This window comes from Ranitomeya variabilis, chromosome 2 (assembly GCF_051348905.1).
Source record: "Ranitomeya variabilis isolate aRanVar5 chromosome 2, aRanVar5.hap1, whole genome shotgun sequence".
Classification (NCBI taxonomy): Eukaryota; Metazoa; Chordata; class Amphibia; order Anura; family Dendrobatidae; genus Ranitomeya; species Ranitomeya variabilis.
In genome coordinates this window covers 211,638,654-211,663,804 of record NC_135233.1, presented here as the reverse complement: position 1 = coordinate 211,663,804, position 25,151 = coordinate 211,638,654, and the positions used below count along the sequence as shown (strand labels likewise).

The window sequence follows — 25,151 nt, the reverse complement described above, 5'->3', positions numbered from 1 at the left end:
ACTTAAATTAAGCAGAACATTAACATTACCTAAAATTGTACATCCCTCAAAAATTGATGGAAAGACCAGAAGAAAATACGTAGGGAGGCAAAAGAGGACTACAGCAATATTTAGGGATCTAAAATAATTTTTGGCAAGTACTGATTGTGTGCTGCATGTGACAACAAGCATTCATATATGTGGTCTGTGGGATAGGGTGCTAGACTGCAGGGTTTTCTTACAAATAAAAACATCAGAGTTGGCTTTGATTTGCCAATTCTACATCTATAAAAGCATGTTGAAAATGTGTTATAGTCCGATGAGATCTAGGTTAAACTTTTTGGTCATAAGCCGCGTTCTGCACACAGCCAACACTGTGCATCACCAAAAGGACACAATACCCACAGTAAAGAGTGGTGGAAACCACATTATACTTTGGGGCCATTTTTCAGCAGCTGGAATTGGGGCTTTAGTTAAGGTGGAGGGAATTTTGAATAGTTCCAGCTTTAGTTAAGGTGGAGGGAATTTTGAATAGTTCCAAATATCAATTAATGTTGCATCAAAACCTTCAGACCTTTGCTAAAAAGCAGATGAAGAAACTTTTCATATTTTAGAATGACAACCCAGAACATTGCTCCAAATCAAGAGAAGAATGGCACAGTTTGGGTAAAGCCCCTTATATGCCTCTGTAGTTATCAAGATTGTATATAATGAACAAAAAAAAACAACAACATATAAAATTGAGTCTCTCTTAGCTGGTAGGGAAGCTGCTGCCAGCCAGTTATTTTCCTCACAGTGGCCAATACGGAGAAAGTGTAAAGCCCGCTATATCAATCTGCAAGTGATGCATTTTGTAATGGCTGCACCTGGTACTGCAGCTCAGTTTCATTCTACTGATTGTGACTGAGGTGCAATTGTGTACCATGTAACAGAGGACAAGTAAAGCGCAAAGAGTATTTTCTCAGGGGAAGAATTAGATGGTGCATGGGACTTCGGCCAGGTTGTGAAGCACAATCCTGTGAGTAGATTCGGAAATATTTTTAAGGCACACTGTCAGCAAACAAGGACTGCTCAAACCAAGTACAGGCGCTTAATCATTAAATAATAATTTAAGTGCCACCTTCCCATCTGCTTAGTTTCCAGCTATCTCCACCAGTAGCGTAGCTACCGGGGGCAGTGGCCCTGAGCCCCGCGCTCTGAGGGGCCCACCCAAAGCTACTCTACTGTAACTGTATTGGCGTGTGCAGCGCGCCGGTACAGTTACATTCTGTGACAGAGCAGGGAGAATCAATCTCCCAGATCTGCTGCCTGGCCGCTGTGCGGCCCCTGAGCAGGCGGGGGCCCCGGGGCCAGCAGGGGGCCCCCTGTCCATCATCGCAGGTTCAGCTGTATTGGCACAATATAGCTGACTGCATTGATGGGAGAAGGAGCGCTACACTCCTCCCATCATCACCCTGTCAGCATCTGACATCACATACGCTGACATTGACAGGGGGTTGCGATGACGTCACTGATCGGTGCCTGCGGTCCGGAGATATGCAGACACTTAGCAGTGGAGGAATCAGGAAGAAGAAAGGTGATTATTTATTGTTTTTATGGGGGTGCATTATACTGTACTGGCTGCCTAATCGGGGTGCATCATGTTTTAGAGTTTATTGCACCCCATAGGCAGCCTGTGTAGTATATTGCACCCCCATCCATAGGCAGCCTGTATAGTATATTGAATATACTATACAGGCTGCCTGTGGGAGTGCATTATACTATACAGGCTGCCTATGGATGGGGGTGCAATATACGATGCATGCTGCCTATGGGAGTGCAATATACTATACAGGCTACCTATGGGGGTGCAATATACTATACAGGCTGCCTATTGGGAGTGCATTATACTATACAGGTTGCCTATGGGGGTGCAATATACTGTACAGGCAGCCTATGCGGGCACAAAATACTATACAGGCTGCCTATGGGGGTGCAATATACTATGCAGGCTGCCTATGGGGGGTGCATTATACTATACATGCTGCCTATGGGAGTGCAATATACTATACAGGCTGCCTATGGGGAGTGCATTATACTATACAGGCTGCCTATGGGGGTGCAATATACTATACAGGCTGCCTATGGGGGTGCAATATACTATACTTGCTGCCTATGGGGGTACAATATACTATACAGGCTGCCTATGAGGGTACAATATACTATACAGGCTGCCTATGGGGGGTGCATTATACTATACAGGCTGCCTATGGGGGTACAATATACTATACATGCTGCCTATGGGGGTGCAATATACTATACCAGCTGCCTATGGGGAGTGCATTATACTATGTATACAGGCTGCCTATGGGGTGCAATATACTATACAGGCTGCCTATGGGGGGTGCATTATACTATACAGGCTGCCTATGGGGGGGTGCAATATACTATACAGGCTGCCTATGGGGGTGCAATATATGATACAGGCTGTCTATGGAGCTGCATTACACTATAGAGGCTGCATATGGGGGTGCATTATATTTGAAGCTGCATTATACTATAGAGGCTGCCTATGGGGGTACATTATATTAGGGGCTGCATTATACTATAGAGGCTTTCTATGGGGTGCATTATATTAGGAGCTGCATTATACTATAGAGGCTTTCCTATGGGGGTGCGGTATATTAGGGGCTGCATTACATTATAGGGGCTGCCTATGGGAAGTGCATTATACTATTGAGGCTGCCTATGAGGGTGCATTATATTAGGGCTACATTATACTATAGAGGCTGCCTATGGGGGTGCATTATATTAGGGGCTGCATTATACTATAGAGTCTGCCTATGGGAAATGCATTATACTATATAGAGTCTGCCTATGGGGAGTGCATTATACTATATTGAGGATTGTCTGGTGCGTTATACTATATGGAAGCTGTCTAGGGGGGCATCATACAGTGTGGAGATTAGTGTTAGAGCTATCAAACCGTTTGGGGGATACTAAGGGGTATATACAATACAGACCAAAAGTTTGGACACATCTTCTCATTTAAAGATTTTTCTGTATTTTCATGACTATGAAAATTGTACATTCACACTGAATGCATCAAAACCATGAATTAACACATGTGGAATTATATACTTAACAAAAAGTGTTAAACAACTGAAATTATGTCTTATATTCTAGGTTCTTCAAAGTAGCCACCTTTTGCTTTGATGACTGCCTTGCACACTCTTGGCATTCTCTTGATGAGCTTCAAGAGGTAGTCACCGGGAATGGTTTTTGCTTCACAGGTGTGCCCTGTCAGATTTAATAAGGGGGATTTCATGCCTTATAAATGGTGTTGGGACCAGGGACGGACTGGCCATTTGGCAATTCTGGAAAATGCCAGAAGGGCCGGTCTGGTTATGGGCTGCCTTGTGTGCTACGTTAACAGAATCAATGTTCTCAAGACACCCATACTGTTAACAGTTGCGACGGAGAACAAAGCCGGTCACTCCATCACTTACCTCAGTATGCCGTGGGTATAATTAGAAATATTGGTCTTGTAGTAAATCTTCCTTTCCTCCATCCAGGGTAATATTAGAAATATATTGCAGCGCCCCAGAGTCCTGGTGGTTGTAGTGATGTCATTCATCCACCGGGGGAGTGATATTACGTCTGATGGCAATAAAGGAGATCTTCCTACCAGGTATCACAAACCATACACTACACTTCACACTCCAGACCACCAGGGGGAGCCTTGCTCCTATCTACTAGGGCACTCCTCACAGAAGGGTAAAACTGGTGGGCTGGATATAAAGTAAGAGAGACGCTGACTGGGCTTTGCCCAGGCAACACCTGTCAGGCAGGCAGGGGGAAAGGAGGAACATCTGAGCTGCAGACAGAGGGTCCCTGTCAGGGGTGGGATCCTGACAGAGGCCTAGCGGGATAGAAAGCTACGGAGCTGCGCCAGCCCCACGTGTGGCAGCATCCTAAGAAAGGACACGAAGATAATTGAATTGTAGAGGGTGAGAAACGAAGTCACAGCACAAGGAGAAAACACAGGGAGGAGTTATGCCCTGAAATAGGCTGCCTCCTTCTGAGGCGCGTAGCCGGTGGCCGGAACACTGAGGGAGTAATTGTCTCTATGCTTTACTTCAGAGACCAGCAGGACAGTCAATTCCAAGTTGGCTGCCCGACCTTAATACCTAAGAAGACACAGTGGCAACTTGTGGGGGTCGGGGGGTCTCTAGGGTCCCTATAAACAAGCCTCAGGCCATCAGTCATACGGGTTTGTCCTATTCACACCATCTGGGGGACAGAGAGGAAGAAATAACATCTAGAACATCTACAAGAGTTGTGAGGACCTTACCGGGAAGCTCAGCAGGGAGGTACTACAACACACAGGCGCTAGTAGGTAGGCTACTGATTTCCACCTGGATAAGGGGACTCTGGATTTGCCTTCGGACCGGCCGGACTCTGCCTACCCTGTGGTCTGTACCCTGGACTGTGGATGCTGAAGCCCCCAGTAAAAGGTAAAGCGACTGCCACCTTGTGTCCTCGTTATTCTCTGCATCTCATCACACTTGGTCCCGGCTAACTCATATGTAGGCTTTGCTGAATAGAGGTGTCCACATTCACCCAGGCATACAGATATTGGCCTTTGGTAAGTGTTCACATTTGGACAGGGAGGTCAGGGACCCATCAGTCTGAGACCACTTTGACGAAGTTGATGGGCTCACACTATTTGATTTATATCAAATTCTGTGCAAAGCGTCTCTTAAATATTTTTCTAATGTTCAAAAGCCATTTTGCTATTCAAATTTCATGTATTCCATATTAGACATGCTTTGGCACGATAGAGTGCAACCTTTTTTGTATATTTATGTATGGAGGTAGCTGCTCCTGGTATGCACCTATTCACACTGGTTAGGATGTGCGAGCCGTTTTTCTGTTAATTCCATGTTAGCTTACTGGCTGTGCACTCCTCCCATCACCATGTGGTTTTTAATTGCATCTCATCACACTTGGTCCCGGCTAACTCATATGTAGGCTTTGCTGAATAGAGGTGTCCACATTCACCCAGGCATACAGACATTGGCCTTTGGTAAGTGTTCACATTTGGACAGGGAGGTCAGGGACCCATCAGTCTGAGACCACTTTGACGAAGTTGATGGGCTCACACTATTTGATTTATATCAAATTCTGTGCAAAGCGTCTCTTAAATATTTTTCTAATGTTCAAAAGTCATTTTGCTATTCAAATTTCATGTATTCCATATTAGACATGCTTTGGCACGATAGAGTGCAACCTTTTTTGTATATTTATGTATGGAGGTAGCTGCTCCTGGTATGCACCTATTCACACTGGTTAGGATGTGCGAGCCGTTTTTCTGTTACTTCAGAGACCAGCAGGACAGTCAATTCCAAGTTGGCTGCCCGACCTTAATACCTAAGAAGACACAGTGGCAACTTGTGGGGGTCGGGGGGTCTCTAGGGTCCCTATAAACAAGCCTCAGGCCATCAGTCATACGGGTTTGTCCTATTCACACCATCTGGGGGACAGAGAGGAAGAAATAACATCTAGAACATCTACAAGAGTTGTGAGGACCTTACCGGGAAGCTCAGCAGGGAGGTACTACAACACACAGGCGCTAGTAGGTAGGCTACTGATTTCCACCTGGATAAGGGGACTCTGGATTTGCCTTCGGACCGGCCGGACTCTGCCTACCCTGTGGTCTGTACCCTGGACTGTGGATGCTGAAGCCCCCAGTAAAAGGTAAAGCGACTGCAACCTTGTGTCCTCGTTATTCTCTGCGCCTTACATCACCCACCATCACCATCTACACTTCTGGGAAGCCCTGGGGATACACTTCACCTGTGGGAAGGTATACCATCTAGCTGCAATCACATCACCCCAGCGGACCCCTAAGCAGCGTCGGTCACCCTGACCGAATACCACAGGTGGCGTCACGAACTATCCCTTTAAAGACCTTTCCCAAAAACCATAAAAACTCTTCTTTATTGGACGCCCCTCCAAGGGCCACGGACCGGGTCGGGCCACCGTGACATCCTCGCTGAGAACCGAAGGACCCGGTGCCGAGTACCCCATTGCCCTTAACGTGGGGGCGATCCAATATCCCATCTGGTTATTAGGGATGGGGACACCATGGGCCTGTGTGATTTCAAATGCCAGGGCTGAATTTCATCCCCAGTCTGTACCTGGTTGGGACCATCAGTTGTGTTGTGCAGAAGTCTGGTGGATACACAGCTGATAGTCCTACTTAATAGACTGTTAGCTGCTTTTTTCTTGCCATAATACAAATTCTAAGTAAAGAAAAACGAGTGGCCATCATTACTTTAAAGAAATGAAAGTCAGTCAGTCTGAAACATTGGGAAAACTTTGAAAGTGTCCCCAAGTGCAGTGGCAAAAACCATCAAGCGCTACAAAGAAACTGTCTCACATGAGGACCGCCCCAGGAAAGGAAGACCAAGAGTCACCTCTGCTTCTGAGGATAAGTTTATCCAAGTCACCAGCCTCAGAAATCGCAGGTTAACAGCAGCTCAGATTAGAGACCAGGTCAATGCCACACAGAGTTCTAGCAGCAGACACATCTCTACAACAACTGTTAAGTGGAGACTTTGTGCAGCAGGCCTTCATGGTAAAATAGCTGCTAGGAAACCACTGCTAAGGACAGTTGGAGCGGCCCCTTGACTCAGGACAACGGGGTACTCGGATCCGGGTCTCTTGGTTCTGAGGATGTCACGGTGGCCCGACCCGATCTGTGGTCCTGCTAAGGGGCACCTAATAAAAGGTGTAGGTGGTGATGTAGGTCGCAGTAAATAACGAGGACACAGGGTTGCAGTCTCTTTACTGAAGGCTTAGGCATCCGCAATCCAGAGCACTGCTAACAGGGCTGGCTGAGACCGGCCGGTCCGAAGGCACATCCAGAGTTCCCTTTGCATGTGGAAATCAGTGCCTACCTACTAGCGCCTGGGTGTTGTAGTACTTCCCTGCTGAGCACCACGGGGTAGTCCTCACAACTGTCGTGTATGTTTCTGTTTTCTCTCCGTCCCCCAGATGATATGGATAGGACGCACCCGTATGATGGGGTAGGCCTGGAGTTATTTTATAGGGACCCTAGAGACGCCCCTCTCCCACAATTGCCTCCGTTGTCTTCATTAGGTGATTAAGGTGAGGCAGCCAACCTAAAATTAACTGCCCTGCCGTTGGTTTGAAGTAATGCGTAGAGCCCAATACTTCCTCGGCGTTCCGGCCACCGGCTACGCGCCTCAGTAGGATGTTGCCGATCTCGGAGCACGACTCCTACTGGTTCTATCGCCTTTGTGCTGTGATCTCGTTTCTCACTTCTCCACAATATACTTCGCTTCGTGTCCTTTCTTAAGATGCCGCCGCAATGAAGTGCAGGCGCGGCTCCATAACGATCTGTCCTTTTCGCTAGGCCTCTGCCAGGATCCCACCCCTGACATGGACCCCCTGGATCTTCCTAAGCAATGCTCTTCTCTCACTAGATGTTACCCGGGCAAAACCCAGTCAGCTTCTCCCTAACTTCCTATCCAGCCCCCAGTTTTACCAGAGTGTGAGGAGTGGCCTAATACATAGAACCCTTTGCTCCCCCTGGTGGCCGGAGTGTGAAGTGTAATGTGTGACTGTGATACCTGGTCAGGTGAACTCCTTTAGTGCCATCAGACGTACCATCACTCCCCGTAGTGGCGGAGCGACAGTACTGCAACGACCAGGACTCTGGGGCGCTGCACAGGCAACAAGCAGAAGAGACTTGTTTGGGCTTAAGAACACAAGGAATGGTCATTAGACCAGTGGAAATCTGTGCTTTGGTCTGATGAGTCCAAATTTGAGATCTTTGGTTCCAACCACCGTGTCTTTGTGCGAGGCAGAAAAGGTGAACAGATGGACTCTACATGCCTGGTTCCCACCGTGAAGCATGGAGGAGAAGGTGTGATTGCGTGGGGGTGCTTTGCTGGTGACACTGTTGGGGATTTATTCAAAATTGAAGGCATACTGAACCAGCATGGCTACCACAGCATCTTGCAGCGGCATGCTATTCCATCCGGTTTGCGTTTAGTTATTTTTCAACAGGATACTGACCCCAAACACACCTCCAGGCTATATAAGGGCTATTTGACCAAGGAGAGTGATGGGGTGCTACGCCAGATGACCTGGCCTCCACAGTCACCAGACCTGAACCAAATCGAGATGGTTTGAGGTGAGCTGGACCGCAGAGTGAAGGCAAAAGGGCCAACAAGTGCCAAGCATCTCTGGGACCTCCTTCAAGATTGTTGGAAGACAATTCCCGGTGACTACCTCTTGAAGCTCATCAAGAGAATGCCAAGAGTGTGCAAAGCAGTCATCAAAGCAAAAGGTGGCTACTTTGAAGCACCTAGAATATAAGACATATTTTCAGTTGTTTCACACTTTTTTGTTAAGTATATAATTCCACATGTGTTAATTCATAGTTTTGATGCCTTCAGTGTGAATGTACAATTTTCATAGTCATGAAAATACAGAAAAATCTTTAAACGAGAAGGCATGTCCAAACTTTTGGTCTGTACTGTATGTAGTGAGGGGGCATTAGATTGTACAAGAGCATCATTTTGCGTAGAGGGGAGTTTTAAAGTGAGGAGACTCGGGACATTATTAAATGTAAAGTGGGCACTTATTGTTATAAGGGAACCTTCAGGTTACTGTGACTGTCAAAGGGGCACACAGGGCAATATTACTTTTTAGGGGACAAAGTGTGGGCACTGTTTTCTAGGGCACTTGCACCTGGCATTACTATATTGTAGAAAGTTGCTTTAGAAGTTAGAGGGCACAGAGAGCTGCACAGCAGGTGCAGTAATAGGGACACATACGGAAGCAGCAGCTCAGTGTTGGGGTATCAGCAGGATGAGGAGTTTGTGCAGGTTGGGAATAGTCCCTTTGAGACAGTGCTGAAAATCTGACACGTGAAATGTGTCTTTCTTGTAATATCAGAAGCTGAGGCTGGAAGAAGTTGTCATATTGGTCTGGGCCAGATGGAAAAGACGGGAAAAGTGAACGATTGCATCAGAAAGAACGTCAGCAGTAAGTCATTATCTGTAACTGTGCTGTGATCTATGTTCTGTAGGACTGATATCTACCACTGACAATATGGCGGTAATATCCATGTTGGTCTTTATATAGAAATTATTTTCATTAACAGCGCGGTCATCTGCTGAGGTTCTCCTCCACTATTAGGGTGCGTCACTGAGTTGTAATGAAGGTTACCTGGTAAGGGGCCCACTGAGAAGTTTCGCCCCCCTGAACCAAAACCATAGCTACGCCTCTGATCTCCACCTTCCTTTGGCCTTATGAAGCCAGAGCTGTTAAAGAAGAGGATTGGATGGTGGAGATAGAAGGAAAAAAATATGTGCGAAGGTATATTTAATTGATTGGCCCCACCATAAAGCATGAAAACAGTGGGATGTAGTTTGAACAGTCATTATGTGCTGACAGAGTCCCTTTAAGCAGAAAGCCCTTTGAGGCACCTGATGTACCATCTTGGCAAACAATAACACAGCTCAATCTATGAGGTGCCTGGTATACCGACATCTTGACAAATAAATTGCACAGCTCAATCGCCAATTCAGCTTCTTCCAAAAAGGGGCGAGATGGTTACTAGGTGATAGTGGGGGTTTTTATGTCCGGAAACAAGTGTCGCGTCATTAGGGGGCGGGGTATGTAAATAACGCTATTATATGCTTAAAAAAGTCTCGGCAAAGAGGCCCCGAGCATTGCGTCATAAGGGGGCGTGGTATATGAATAGCGCTATTGTATATGCCAGGAGTGGTCTCGTAGCTTGAAATCAAGTATAGCGTCATAAGAGAGCCGGGTTATATAAATGGCGCTTTTGTATATACCTGGCATAATAACAGGACATGGCGCCGAGGATCGCATCATTAAGGGGCGGAGCCGTGGGCAGGATGTACAGAAAGCGCTGCTGTATGTGCATGGCGTGACATGTGCTGATTTTTTTCCACTGACTGATGAAAGAAGGTGGAGAGACGACACACTGACGACAGTCCATTTTTCACATACGTAAAAAAATTGTAAATTTGTGGTCTCTATCTGCGTTGTCAGCTGATGAAGAAATGTCAAATGCCAGAGATATTAGAAAATAACTTTTTTATTTTTCCATGCGTTTCGAAGTGTAGCCCACTTCTTTTGGAAACAAAAACCATATGCATATACAGGGCTCCCAAAATTTTATATAGACGAACATTTTGAAAGAGAAAAGAAAAAAAAAAAGCGACAAGAGAGACACAATGTGATGCGTCAGTTCATAGGGTAGACACATGATGCGATCGATTTAAGTGAGAAAAAAAAATGCGTGTAAATGTATATATGTAATAGCAGAAACGAAGGCAAAGGTGAACGGCACTGCCCAAAACTTATTAATTGAATTAAAGCCGGTATTTATAAATCATTTTTGTCCAAAACAGCCACACCATAAGATTCCGGGTGCAACTCCATAGAAAAACAGATGTGTTCCATAGAATGAAAAGAAGAAAAGGCGGAATGCACTCACCAATCTCAAAAAACAGATTTATTCAATCTTCATGGATAAAACTTCATGGCTGGGGGAAGTGTTATGATCCGGTGACCTTGGAGCCGCATGAGAGACTTTCTCAGGAGTAGGTGGTACCTGTACTGACCGCAAACCCTAAACTAACACCGCAACTAGAAGTAGCCGGGGATGTACCTAACACGTCCTAGACACCTCGACACAGCCGGAGGACTAAATACCCCTATAGATGGAAAAGGGAATTCTATCTTGCCTCAGAGCAGAACCCCAAAGGATAGGCACCCCCCCACAAATATTGACTGTGAGTATAAGAGGAAAGACACACGCAGGCAGAAAAACAGGATTTAGCAAAAGAGGCACTTCTAGCTAAATAGAAAAGGATAGGACAGAATTCTAAGCGGTCAGTATTAAAATCCTAAAAATATCCACAGCAGATAATACAAATTTTCGACATCTAACTAAAGACATAGAAAGTATATCTGCATCTCCTGAGAATCCAGCATGACTGAAAAATCCAAATAAAGTCTAAGCTGGACAAAAACACAATGAATTGCACTGAACTGCAAAGCACACTGCATGTGTGCACAGAGACAAAAAAACAGACACTTATCTTAGCTGAGTTGGCAGCAGGGCATGAGGAACCAGAGAGAGATGCAATCCCTCCAAGAACAATGGACAACTGGCCAGGAGTCATGGATCCTGCACACCTAAATACCTAATAGAGCTGCAATCAGCAGAAACACCTGCCCTGGTTTACAACCCCAAGACAACTGCACTACCACCAACAACCACCGGAGGGAGCCCAAGAGCAGAATTCACAACAGGGAAGAGGAGTGGAGCTCGGGCGAGCAGGAGGAGACGACGGGTCTGCAGACCCGTTGAAGCGGAAGCACTGCGCGAAACGGCCGTCGTCTCCTCCTGCTCGCCCGAGCTCCACTCCTCTTCCCCCGGCCATGAAGTTTTATCCATGAAGATTGAATAAAGCTGTTTTTAGAGATTGGCGAGTGCATTCCGCCTTTTCTTTTTTTCATTCTATGGTATATATGTAATAGTAAATTAATAAACAGCTAGACATATAGAAATGGAGGGAATTTAAAAACAAAATATATTACTATACAAAAATTTCATGCAATAAATGTACTGTTACAAGACAGTGTCTTTCTTTTCTTATACTTCACTACTCCTGGGGAGAAAAATATTTTGTTTATCTTATTTCCCTGATTCGAATACTGAAATGAGTGGGAAGTAAAGGGGTGGAGGTCATTTACTCATGAGACTAGAAGGAGATGCTGGATCTGAGATTGAGGAAAGACATAAAAGCTGAGAGAGGAAGAATGGGAAAATATAAAACATACCGTAAATAATGTGGTGTGTGGAGCAGAAAAATAAAATTAAATATTTTAATATAAGTGAATTTGTTATATTGGTCCAAATTGGACAAATGATATGAGCACCTTACAGACCAGAAATTTTCCATTTTTTTAATACTTTTTTTTGTGAAATCACCGGTTGCTCTATAGCAGCCACACAACCGGGGATCAGGTTAGCATATATTCATACCCTCCTTGATTATTACCGGATAAGATCCTATTTTTGCGCTCTTTTCTCCTCCTCTGTTTATATCAGAGATTACAATACTCACACCAATTTAGAGATTAATCTATTCACTCCAGTTGAGAAGCTGCTTGTTGGTTAATAATTCAGTAGTTTGACCCCTTGAATAGGACAGTGATACCCTATTTAAAAAGCAGGCCAGCAAAATCATGTTTTCAGATTACCCCCTTTAAGATGGCCAAAACTCTCATGATGAAACATGTATCTGTGTTGTCTTAGAAATATTCAGGGTAAAATCTTGTTCTGATTATGTTATTTACTAACTGCAAGCAATGATCATGAAAATGGACTGTATTTCAAAGTTACACAACTAAAGAAAGATGACAACAGGAAAACTCTTCGGCTGCCTAAAATTCCCTTCTACAAAACATAACTTCCCCAACCCCACCGGCTGCCTCATACCTGAACAGACAGAGTTCACCTCCAGTTTTTTCAGTGTAGGCTCAATTTCCAGTTTGTGGGTGGTCCATCCAAAGACAATGTCCTGCTCCAGTTTGTGGCATAGTGACAGCCTTTGTATCTGGTCACGACTGAGAACCTTCGCCCAGACATTGAGACCAGTGATATTACCGCTAAAAGATTCCTTTTCTTTAAATGTCCCACCATAAGAGTCTTGATCCTGTCCAATGATAAAGATACCCCCCATGATGATGTCCTCTGACGCAGAGATCTTGGAGGACACTTTCCATCCACCATCCGCATACAGACTCATGGTTTCATTCCGTCTTTGCCAAGTTATGCAGATATGATGCCACTCTCCATCATTAGAGAATATAGAAGAAAATCCCGAATGTTGGCCATGAATTATGACCGCAAACCGAACAAACCCATCCTCATCGCTCATCCCACGTAGCTGAAACTCATTGATGAACTTCTTCACTGCATACGAGAAGACAGTTTCAAAATCTTTGCTTGTGTTATCCCACTGTATATGGGCACAAACTGTGATGTCATGAAAAGACGGGAAGGTTGCCATTAATTTGGCATATTTGGTATCGGTTCTCTGCTCAAAAACCAAAGCAGTAAGTGACCGTAGCTCTAAAAAGAGAAGCAAAAAACATTAAGTACATACAAGTCTCAGGGTACATTACCACATTGCCTCCTCCTGCTTGACTGACTACAGCTTTTCCTGGAGTCACACAGAATGGAGGCTGTCAGTTAAGGAGGAGGAGGCAGTGCTGGGCGGGGAATAGAGCTGGAGTGACAAAGGCTTCAGATCTACAAATAGCTCTTCAGGCGAAATCCTGCTGCTAGAGTCTTATTAAATACAATCCTCAACATTGAAATTGCAGCACCAACAAGGAAAAGTTGTGTATTTATGGAAATTACAGAATATGCAAATTATAAAATGGAAACTAAATTTTTAAAAACACCTCATTTTATTCAGTATCAAATACTGTATGAATGCGATGGGCAGAAATCAATGAGGTTATGATGAACATTCTGCAGTGCGGAATGCACATGGGTAGAGATGGGCAAACCTGAACTACAATGTTCGGTGTTCATACCGGACAGTCCGTGTTCGGGCCTGAACACCGAAGAAGGACTTTCTGCTGAAGTTCGTTGTATTCTTCAGGATAAGTCTGTGGTGGTGTGGAGGAGAAAAATAGAGAAAGATTTTTTTGTTTTTTCTTACAGTTCGGGTATCAATTATTTTCAATGGGTTCTGGTTTTGGTGGAAGTTTGAGTATTGTTTTGGCACCCGAACAGAACTTTTTAAAAAGTGGTCAGGTACCTGAACCCAAACTTCCACAGGTCCGCCTATCACTACACATAGGTAAGCAATTCATCAAGATCAGCTGCTGGCAGGTCCCTTTGAAATTGCCAGCCAATGACATCCCAGATATGCTCGTTGGGAGACACTGCAGATCATATTAACTTGTTTAGGTCATGCAGGCTGCTCATTGTATCATGAGCAACATGTGTTGTACTGACAAACAGCTCCAGGGACACATTTACATTTCCCTTGTGAAGATCTCCTCATGGTTTTGCCACTGTGGTCTCCAGACCAATTTACATCTATTACTGCAACTAGAATATAAGTCTGCCTGATCGCTGAAGAAGCTAGACCTCCATTGCCAGCTTGATCTGCATCATGATAGTCTTTGATAGCAGTGGCATGAGGTCAACAGAGAACCTATAGCTGGGCATCTGGCTTGTAGCCCAATGTGGCGCAAAGGACTTCTGATGGTTTGTGTGAAAACAATCATGCTTGAAATCAAGATATGCAATGTTTAATTGTAGAACACAATATATCACTATGCACCATTCTTCAAATCTTACATAACCACGTGGGCAACGCCATATGGGTCCTTATCTCAGGACTACAGTGCAAGGTGTCAATGTTCGATAACTGGATTCTTCTAGTCTCAACTCCAGGCACAATAGCAGCTCCCAGTTACATTGCTGGTGGTAGAACCAGTGGTACAGCCATTGTTCCAAAGCCTCACAGGAGCAGTTTTTCAACTCCAAGCCAGCCCGCATGTTGCTTGGGATTCTGTAAGCAGCCTAAACATGGATTGCAGGGTCTCCGGACTAGTCTCCCATTGAGCACATCTGGGAAGTCATTGGTGGGAAATTGCACAAGGAGCCTCAAGTGCATTCAACGTGGTTGAACATTCCCCAGTCAACCATTAATATCCTAATTGATAGCCATCAAGGCTACAAATCTGGGAATTTCTGTTCATGGCGCTTATACTCAATACAGGGAAAATCGAGATGTTTGGAAAATGTAGTTTCTATTCTATCAATTGCATATCATTAACCCCTTCATGGATGGCACAGCTAACCCCTCCTTCATGCATGGCGCAAGTCAGTAGTGGGTGTATAAAGCCCCATATTCAACAGGTCATGGCCATGTGTTACAGCCAGGACCTGCATCTAACAATCGTGGGTAGTTCGAAGCGCAGCCTTCGATTGGTAACCTGTTAAATGCCACTGTCAAACTCAGACAGCGGCATTAACAATGCACCAGCAGGGGAGCACGTCATTCCATGTGCCATCAGCACACCCATTATGTAATAGTGGGTTTCTGATGGGTGGTTATGGCTGCAGGATGGTCTGTTGAAGAACCCCTTGCTCATCATTACAGAGCTCCCCTGAAACCCAGCCTCTGGCCAGGCTTCAAAGGGGACCATGGTTTTTACTACAGAATATGCAGCAATGCTGTGGCATCCCCATATAAATACAATCCCTAAGGGAATTAAAAATTGTAGAGAAGAGTCAAAAAAATAAAAATTAAAAAGTTCAAATCACCCCCCTTTTGTCCCATTAAAAATAAAGATAAAAAATACACAAGTGGTATCACCGCAGTCATTAAAGTCCGATCTATCATCTATCTATCAAAACTATTAACTCGATTGGTAAACACTGTATCAGAAAAAAAAAGAAAAAACATTTTGAGATGTAATGTTTGGATTGCTTTTTGCAGCATTTTTTGTGTTATCAAAAACGTTGTCTCATCATGCAAAAAATAAGCCATCACACAGCTCCATTGACTGAAAAATAAAAAAGTTTTGTGTCTTCACTACTAAAATAAGCATGGACATGTTTGGTATTGCCTTAATCTTACTGATGAGTAGAATCTTAATGAGAGGTCATTTGTTCCACAAAATGTACATGGTAAAAACAATTTAAATAAAGCTATTGTCAGAATGGCGGTTTCTTCATCATTTCTCCTCTGCATTTGGAATTGTTTCCCCATTTTCCAGCACTCTACGTGGTAAAATGAATGGTGTCATTTAAAAGTATAATTTCTCCTGCAAAAAAAAAACCCCTGATATGGCTATGTGGACAAAATAAATTGAAAAAAAAAATGATGGCTCTGGGAAGGAGATGAAAAAAAACAAATGCAAAAACAGAAATTGGGCATGTCATGTAGGATGACTAAGCATTTCAGAGCGAAACACGCGTCGGGTGTGGTGGGTCCCCTGTTACTGCTCTCAGGTAATTCTACCTCCTTTTGTCCTTGAGTTACATAATAGGCTACTGACTGTTCTGCATTGCCTTACATCTATGTTATATTGTATGTACTTCTGCAACTATGCTGTTATATTATTGTCAAGGGGGAACTAGGTAGACTAAGGTAGGTTACCCGGGCCCCTGCGATATCCCTCAGGCTAGGGAAACCCTGTATGTCCCTTTCCCAGAAGTTACACTAAAGGTGTGCATGTCTGGGCCTCCAGGCCTGACCCTGACTCCTGTTTCAGCCCTAAGCTGAAACCACCTCCCGCCACCCAGTGAAGAGACCACACACCAATCCCCACAGAAAGCACAGACAGGGAAAACTGAAAAACGCACCACGCCGCAGACACACAGGAATACACTATAATGTGCACAGGGCAAAACAAATACAAATATAGGAAGGAGGAATATGACAAAGGATTATAAACCACCAGATATGATATTCCTGCAACAAGACCACCACTCCAGACCGGAATCACCAGGCAAAGCACAAGCTATAATCGGCAACGCCCAAAGTCCAGCGCAACTATTTAAAGGCCGTGGGTGTGACCCAGCCTCCAACCAAATTATCAGCTAGATTAACCCCTAGCAAGCTGGATAAAATCTAGCCGACGCCACTGAGCGTGTAGTGGACGTAAGTGGAATTACTGCTGTCTGTCGGACGCCCTAGTGTGAACAGCGTCCGACATGACAATTATAGGAAATGGTGCAATGCGATCTGTCCTACTATCCGTTGCCTTCTGACGTACTGAGAATATCTCCTCATTTTCCCTGGGACTGTAATTATAATGTGCTGTATTTACTAGGGAATATATGTACACCGGACTAATGCTGTACTCACACTGAAAATGTTTATGTACATATGTACAATGTGGTAATTGATCACCATTTAGTGTCTATCTGTTATGATCTGGTGGCCTAAGAGCAGCATGAGACGTACTCTGGAGAAGGTGGTACCTGTACTGACTGCAGACCCTGAACCTAACACCGCAACTAGAAGTAGCCGTGGAATGTACCTAGCACTCCCTAGACATCTCGACACAGCCGGAGGACTAATTACCCCTAGAGATAGAAAAGGGAAAACTATCTTGCCTCAGAGAAAATCCCCAAAGGATAGGCAGCCCCCCACAAATATTGACTGTGAGAGGAGAGGGAAAAAACATACACAGACTGAAATGAGAATTTAGCAAAGGAGGCCACTTCTAGCTAAATAGAAAGGATAGGACAGAGTACTATGCGGTCAGTATTAAAACACTAGAAAATATCCACCACAGAAAATACAAAATCTCCACAGCTAACTAAAGATATGGAGGGTATATCTGCATCTCCAGAGATACCAGCTTGGCTAAAAAAATCCTTATACAGACCTAGCTGGACAAGACAAAACATAGGAAAGAACTGAACAATAAGACCACAGCATGTGGACAGCAAAATCAAGGCCAGAACTTATCTTTTGTTGAAATGAACTGCAAAGCAGAAGAGACCAGGCAGGGATGTGAACCTCCAGGAACAATGGACAACTGGCACTGACTAAAGGGTGAAGCAAGACTAAATAGCCTTGTCAAAATTGCAAGAAGTGAACACACCTGATAAATGCTGCGATTCAGAGACAGCAGCGCTACCACTTACAACCACCGGAGGGAGCCCAAGAGCAGAATTCACAACAGTATCAGACATTATTTATTACTTGGAGGTTTGTAAACTGTTAGGGCTAATTCCCGGGTGTACCCACCTTTTTTTTTTCTGTATCTTGTGGTATTTTGTTTTATATTTTATATATTATTGTATATGAATTTTCAATAAACTTATATTTTAAATTGGTTACTTTGGCCATAGTTAAAGCAAGTCTTTTTGAAGTTTTTTTCATTTTTTCATGTCCTGTAGGAGAAAAAAAGAAAAATCCAGCTTCATAAAATTCCCAAAAAGATTCCAAAAAAATTCAAGGACCGCTAAAAAAAAAAAAAATCCATTTCGTGGATGGACACAGCAACGCGTTTCAAACAAACACACTTTTTTTTTTAGCTGTCCTTGATTTTTGGGGGGAATTTTATGAAGTTGGATTTTTGCTTCTTCTCTTCGTGATTCACAAGTGGTCTCTTGGAATCTTTGCTTCATAATGACTACAGCCTGGGTGAGCTGGTATTTCTTGCTCTTTCATGTCTTAAAGGAGTTAACATTTCCATCCTATCCATCCATAACCCAACTTTCTTGTTAGCGTTGCAATTACAATGTTGAGTGTATACACCTCTTTCAGACTACTATTAATATAACGTGACAAGTCTTCTTCCCATGTGATCTTACCTGGCTTCTTCTCCTCCTTCAGCCAAATAGGGAATTGAACTACGTTTCCAGCTTGGTCCTGCAATGTTCTGGATTCAGAAAGCAGAGATGCAAATTTGTACTCGCAGTATATTTCAGCTTGCTTGTAACTAAGCGGTTTGCTGACATACTCGTATACTGCTTGATGGGTTTCAATGAAATTATCAAAGGATTTAGCTCCTGGAAATAAAATAATGCATCAATAAAATAAAGAATATGAACATCTTAAGTGACTAGTTACATTTTATGTTACTTTAATGCTTGTGTTTTGGGTTAACAAAAAATTGAGATTAGGTTTCAGTAAAAATTGTGCACAGGTTTTGTGAATCCCTGCAAATTACTGAATGCGGAATGAATTAGTTGGAAATCCATCATTGAGCTTGTTCTGACATAACTAAGTTCTGACCACATCAAAGTTTAGCTCTCCCTGGATGTGGTCTGTGGTCATAAATAAGCACACACGAGGTCATAAAAAGTAAAAAAAAAAAAAAAAAGATTATTAGACTACTCATTCTGCAGCAGCAATACCCAGGGAAACAAAACTGTTAAAAGCCAAAAATTGAGCAAAGAAACTCAAATGGAACAATTATTTTTTGCCCAAAATAAAAAGGCATTTAAAGGATTTGTCAGGCGATACAATATTGATGAGCTATTATCAAGTCAAGTCTGCAATGTCAAATTGGTGACCCGTTAATTAACTTTTAGCTGCGGAAACAGCCAGATATAAAAATAACTGCACTCAGATTTTGATTCCTAGCGTTAGAGCAAGTGCCATCTATGTCTGCTGTGATAACCATGTAATTATCCATTCCTCTGTATTCCCCTAAATAAACTAATAGGATATAGGTATACAGGCAGGAAGGTGAACTATGATCTCCTGCATTAGAATAGTGACAGGCCCTGTGCAGTTATCATCATTATCTCTGATATCAGCTTGTTCCCCTTTGGAGAACTTCAGTGGTTAAATTAATGCAATACACAAGCACTTCTATTGACCGATATGGTGACTGCATGAAATTGTTATTTTGGGATAATGGAAGAACATATTAAAAAGCAAAAATAGCGATTTTATTGCTCCATCTCCTACAAGGTTATGGGATTAGTCAGAAGTGTAAATTTGACTCAGATTAAACTTGATAGAACACTTCACATTGCCCTCTTCACCAAATTAAGAAACCTGCTCCAATATACATAATGTACAATGTCAAAAAGACCAAGAAACATCACCTTACAAGAGTATATGAAGGAAAACTGGGGGAACTACTTACCGGCAACACTGGTCTGGTTTGCTTCTAGCTTATTCCAGCAGATGCAAACACCACACACCTGTAACAAAATGGATGGAAGCAATAATATAAAATATTCAAATGCAGCTTTGTGTTTGGTTTCTTCTCTATATCAATTCTGGCAGAAAAATCCATGTTTAAAGGGAACCTGTCAGGCCCACCATGCCCTCCAACCTGGCAGCGTTAATATGTACGTACGTACGTACGTAGTACATACATACATACATACATACATACATACATACATACATATATATATGTTACTATTAACGGAAATCCATGTTTAAAGAAAGTAATTTTAATCTCAGCTTTTCAAAAATTCTACTAAGGGCTTTTAATAGTCAAAGGGACGTTGGTTTCTCCAGACTAGACAGCCCGCTTTCCACATTATCACGCCCCTATGAGGACCCCACATTTTTTTAAATTATTTAAATTAAAAAAAATATGGCGTGGGGACCTCTCTATTCTGAAAAACCAGCCTTTGCGAAGACGACAGCTGACTGCTGCAACCCCCATCTGTGAGTTTTGCCAGGCTGGTTATCAAAAATACAGGGAACCCACTCCATATTTATTTATTTATTTATTTATTTAAAGCACAGGCACCAGCTGATAAATACTCCCTTCAGCAAACACCAATGACTGGAGGTTATCTTTATACTTCCCATCACAGCTGCGCGCTCATGTTGTCTTTTGACAGCATGGGAACTGTAGCTTTCTGGCCAGCAGTGATGATTTTAGGCCGGGTTCACATTGCGTCAATAGCAATGCGCTATCCGTTACATAGTGGCACTAACGCTATGTAACGGATGCGTTAGCGCACTCATTGACTACCATTATGTAGCGCATCGCTAACGCATGTCATAATCGGCATGCGTTAGCGATGTGCCGTCATTCTGTGATGGACCCTCAGACGCAGTCTGCAGTGTTTCGGAGTCCATCACCACTAGTGCAGATGGAGCATCTGCGCTAGCGCGATCGCATAACGCGATCTTTAAAAAGGCACTTACATTGTGCAGTCCGTTTAACGCATGCATTGAACGGACTGCACTTAACACAATGTGAACCTGGCCTTACCGCCGATCAGAATCAGTGTTTGCCGGCCTGTCATGCACATAACGGCGTGGCAAATACAGGATGTTTGGGCCCCCCCTTCAAGTGAATGGGGCCTGGGTTCACGTTTAGTTTCGGGTACTGTTATGGTACCCAGACTTTTTGTAACTGTTCGGCTGAACCCGAACATCCATGTGTCCGCCCATCTATACCTATAAGCATTGTTTTACGGTGTGGACTGGGATATCCATTATTGAGCTGTATACCCCTTCTGATTTGATTTGAGGCACCTTTTTAGAACATTCATGTATGGTTTTAATATTTATAGTCAATAAACAATTGGTTTTATTAACAATGTTATTTAAACACTTCTTGATCCCGATATGTCTAAATTGCCATAGGATCATTATGGTTTTCACTTATGGCATAGCTGTAGAATGACATTTGTCTATTATATGCCACTTCTAAGACCAGCAGTTATTTCCATAACGAGGGTCCCCCAAAGTTCCTGTTGTGACAGGTGCCCGACCACAATGAAAGAGGTGGCCACATGTGCTTGTTTTCTCCACATGGGTATGGCTTTTCTGAACGCAGCAAGCACAGAAAGATGTGGGATCACATCTAGTAGACATTTATGGCATAAACAGAGAAATTAACGATTGGGGCCAGCCCAAGGCGATGGGGTGGCCAGCCCAAGGCGATGGGGTGGCCAGCCCAAGGCGATGGGGTGGCCAGCCCAAGGCGATGGGGTCAGCGCAAGAAGATCTGGGAAATTAAAGTTCTACCATGAGTGAAGCATTTTAAAATGCAGTTTATTTTAAGATGGGTTAAGGACCGAAAAAAGCAATGTGCTGCTACCACAGAAGTAGGGTTAGTAGAGGTTCATTTGGACGGATGGCATTTACTAATCCCCTTAAAATAGTAATGTCTAACTTACCATCAATACGTTGAATAGAATCTTCAGGATGTCGACAATTGCAGACACAAAGCCTTGTGATCTCATGCTTTGGAGAAGAAAACAGATCAAAACAAAGTACAAAATCTTGCGATTTCACAATAAAAAAAATAAAACATGGATAAAGAAATGGGGAATTTGGAGAATGTTAATGAAAACTTAGTCCAGGAAGAATTGATATATTTTCCATTCACAGTCAACCTCCAGTAGAAATCACAGGCTAGTAAACAATGCAAGCCAGGAATGTCTGGTCTTCTAAGGAATAAGGCCAGGTTGGTAACCTGCATTTCAATTACAATATTCACTTTTCTTGCAAAACATAAAATGCTTGAGAAAGAAAGAATCCTTAAGATATACTGTAGGTAGAAGTGAAAGGCTATGCTCACTTTTGCTTGGAGCATGCAGCGCTATTCTTGGGTTCAACACAACAATATTTGTTATAAGTTAATGGGGTTCATTGGGCACTTCTAGACTCCGATATATGAGTGCCTAATGGACACCACAATGCGTATATGAGCAGAGTCATAATCGTTTAGTACCAGGCAGGCTATGCTCACATTTACATTAGAGCATGCAGCTCTCTTCTCATTGGCAATACAACACCCATTATAAGTCAATGGGGTCTACCAGGACAGTAGAATGACGTCATATGATAGTTGAATGGAGCCAGCAACAAGCAGCTAGAGAAAAATAAATCCTAAAGCTACAAGTAGTGTTAGGCTATATTCAGATTAGCATTGATTCATGCAGGGCAATTCAGGTTGACAACCATTAAAAGGTCAATGAGACCTGTTGAGCTACGTTGGAAGGTTTTTTAAAATGCAGTTGATTGGAAGCCATAATCAATATGCAAGAGTCATGTTATTCAACCATTTTTAAGTTGAAACCATGCTATTTTTCAATTATATAAGACCTATTAACAATTGTGGTCCAGGGGTGGGACAAGGGGTAGGCACCTGCCTAGGGCGATACCTCCTGCTTCCCCAAGGGAGGAGCACATGTTGAAGGGAAAAAAAAAGTGCATACAGTGACTGCTGGGACGCGGGCACTCAGGTGAGTGGTGTCAGTAACGGACACCGCTCACCTCGCTCTGTCTGCGCCCCAGCCATCGCTCTCTCCCAGCATGCAATTGTACCCACGTCTATCAGGCGCAAAGACAATTGCTAGGAACGATGCCCATTATAGGAACAAAGGAGCTGTAGTGTCAACCCTCCTGCTCCACCGGGAACTCCACCTGGTTGGAGAAGGTGCACGCAAGGGACGTCAGATGGCACGATGCAGTGGCCACTGCTGTACAGAACAGAAAACCAGATGGAAAAGCAGACAAATAGTCAGTATATAGAATAGTATGAACCTGCATCGGCCATACCTTCAGTCATTGATGACGTGGAGCACATAAACACCTCAACACGCATTTCACAGCCGCCTGCAGCTATAGTCCTTTCTTGCTGGTTAATTGATATTTTATATGACAGCTTCCCACTAATGACATACTTGGAGTTGTAGGTTCATGAGCTACAATTGTATATGGGCCTGACTTGACATCACAATGGATTTCTGTGCTAACCTTGGTTAACTTTTTTTTTTTTCAAAGGGGTAATAACTCCAGTGAAAGCAGTGGTCATAGCTTGTTACCCAACATATCGGAGGCAGAAGGAGGTGAGGTGTTAGGGGGCCTGTTACCTTAGTATCTGACCCATTCCTTTACTTGGGGGCTAGGTTTTCAATGGGGGAGGTGAGGGCTATTTTTGCCTAGGCCACCAAAATACCTTGTGCCGGCCCTGATTGAGTCCACAGAGAGCCACTGTACGAAAGTCGAATGGAAGAATGAAATGCCTAGCCATGATTCAATACATTTGCGTTACAAAGATCCATTAACAACAGAAGTCTTAGCACAGGCTTTCTTCATTTTCATGGCAAAAAGAAAAAACATTGTGGCAAACTGCACTTTTCTTGGTGATGAGAAGCCAAACACTTGAGAGATGGTAAAATCAGGTGTGAATATTCAGTAACTTACTATACAAAACTCCTCAAAAGAAAGAAAAAAATAAGTTGGAGGTAAATGTAGGAAGGGGAATGCCACCAAAATCTTTGACCATAAAAGCTCTAAAAAGAGGCTTTTTTTATTTTTAATACAGGCTAAGTTGGAGCCTATACTCTCCAAATGTCTTTGTGCCACCCCATCTATCACTGCACAGCAATATCATGCACTATTGACCACAAAGCTGCAAATGTTTTTGCAAGGTACGTTTTAACCACGTACTATTGAAACAAGTGCTTTTATCCTGAAATCCCCTAATGAAACCAGTCAATTTCAAATCCATTTCCACTTATCTCAAGATTTAACACAAAATAAAATTGTACAGTCAAAAATTAATCTATGTATAAAATCATATTAACTCAAAATCCCCATTTTTGCGTAAGCAGTAAAACAAAAATATCATCTCACAGTTAAAATATTTTTTACCAAAAAACTTGACCTCACTGCATTCCAACTTATTATTGCAGCCTTACAATCTACAGGATAATGGAGAATGAGACAGTAGGTTGGGAGGTTTGTAGCATTTTCAGTGGTGGTGAGGTGGCAGCGGGGCCATTTCAAGCTGTAGCTTCCTTGAAGAGATGGGTTTTCAAGTTCTGTCTTGAAGTTAGAAATGTGGTGGATCATCAAAAGAGTTAGGACACAGAATTCCACAGGAACGGGGGAAACTCGGGCAAAGTCTTGGAGGTGATTGGGTGAGGAGTATGAGTGTGGAGGAGAGAAGGTCTTTAGAGGATCAGAGGTTAAGTATTGGAAGACTGATGTTACAATGGACAAGATGGCAAGAGAAAAGTGTTATGGTAACAGACAGATGAATATGTATGTGTATGTATGCAAGTGTAACGAAATTAATAGCACCCATCCATCAGGACGATATTAAGTTGGAAGGTTTAGAATGGCCTTCTTGTGATGTGAGTGAATGGGTTATGTTCATCCCTCGATAGGATGACAAAAATGTATCCTATAAATACCGGATCAATGCAAACCCCAATATTCATCACTAACCACTGTTACCAAAACTTCCCAAAAAGATCCTTTGATAAGAGGAATCTCTTTGGTTTGGAAGTATACTTGCCTGTTTCTGCCTAAATGAATCTCAGCCTTTGTTCTTTCTTCCCAGCAAATCTCTGTGCTGTAATTACCTGATCACTGTAGGTGGCCTTACTCCAATGGAGACTGAAGTGTCATTTCTCTCACTTCCCCTATTTTAATTAGTTTATATCTCTTCCTCAGCTACAATTAGTTTCTATATGTTTGACATGAGGATAATAATTCCCCTTTCTGTAGATGTCTTTTTAGATTTAGTTTTTTTCTCTATGATAGAAAGGCTGTTGCATGTGGATAGGACAGTAGCCAAGCTAGGCATCCAATGCTTCACTGGCCACTAATAGGATGTGCCTT

The 25,151-nt window shown here is 43.2% G+C and overlaps 1 protein-coding gene across 1 annotated transcript in view; it reads right to left on the bottom strand.

Moving 5' to 3' along the window:
* The window catches only part of ADGRD2 (adhesion G protein-coupled receptor D2), a 385,952-nt gene that overhangs the window by 343,328 nt on the left and 17,473 nt on the right, over nucleotides 1-25,151 (bottom strand). The window contains exons 2-5 of the mRNA XM_077283561.1: nucleotides 21,692-21,758; nucleotides 19,687-19,744; nucleotides 18,401-18,598; nucleotides 12,539-13,174 (exon numbers count right to left, since the gene is read on the bottom strand). Coding sequence (XP_077139676.1) covers nucleotides 12,539-13,174; nucleotides 18,401-18,598; nucleotides 19,687-19,744; nucleotides 21,692-21,757 — 958 coding nt within the window. The 5' untranslated portion in view covers nucleotide 21,758. The remainder of the gene's footprint in view (nucleotides 1-12,538; nucleotides 13,175-18,400; nucleotides 18,599-19,686; nucleotides 19,745-21,691; nucleotides 21,759-25,151) is intronic.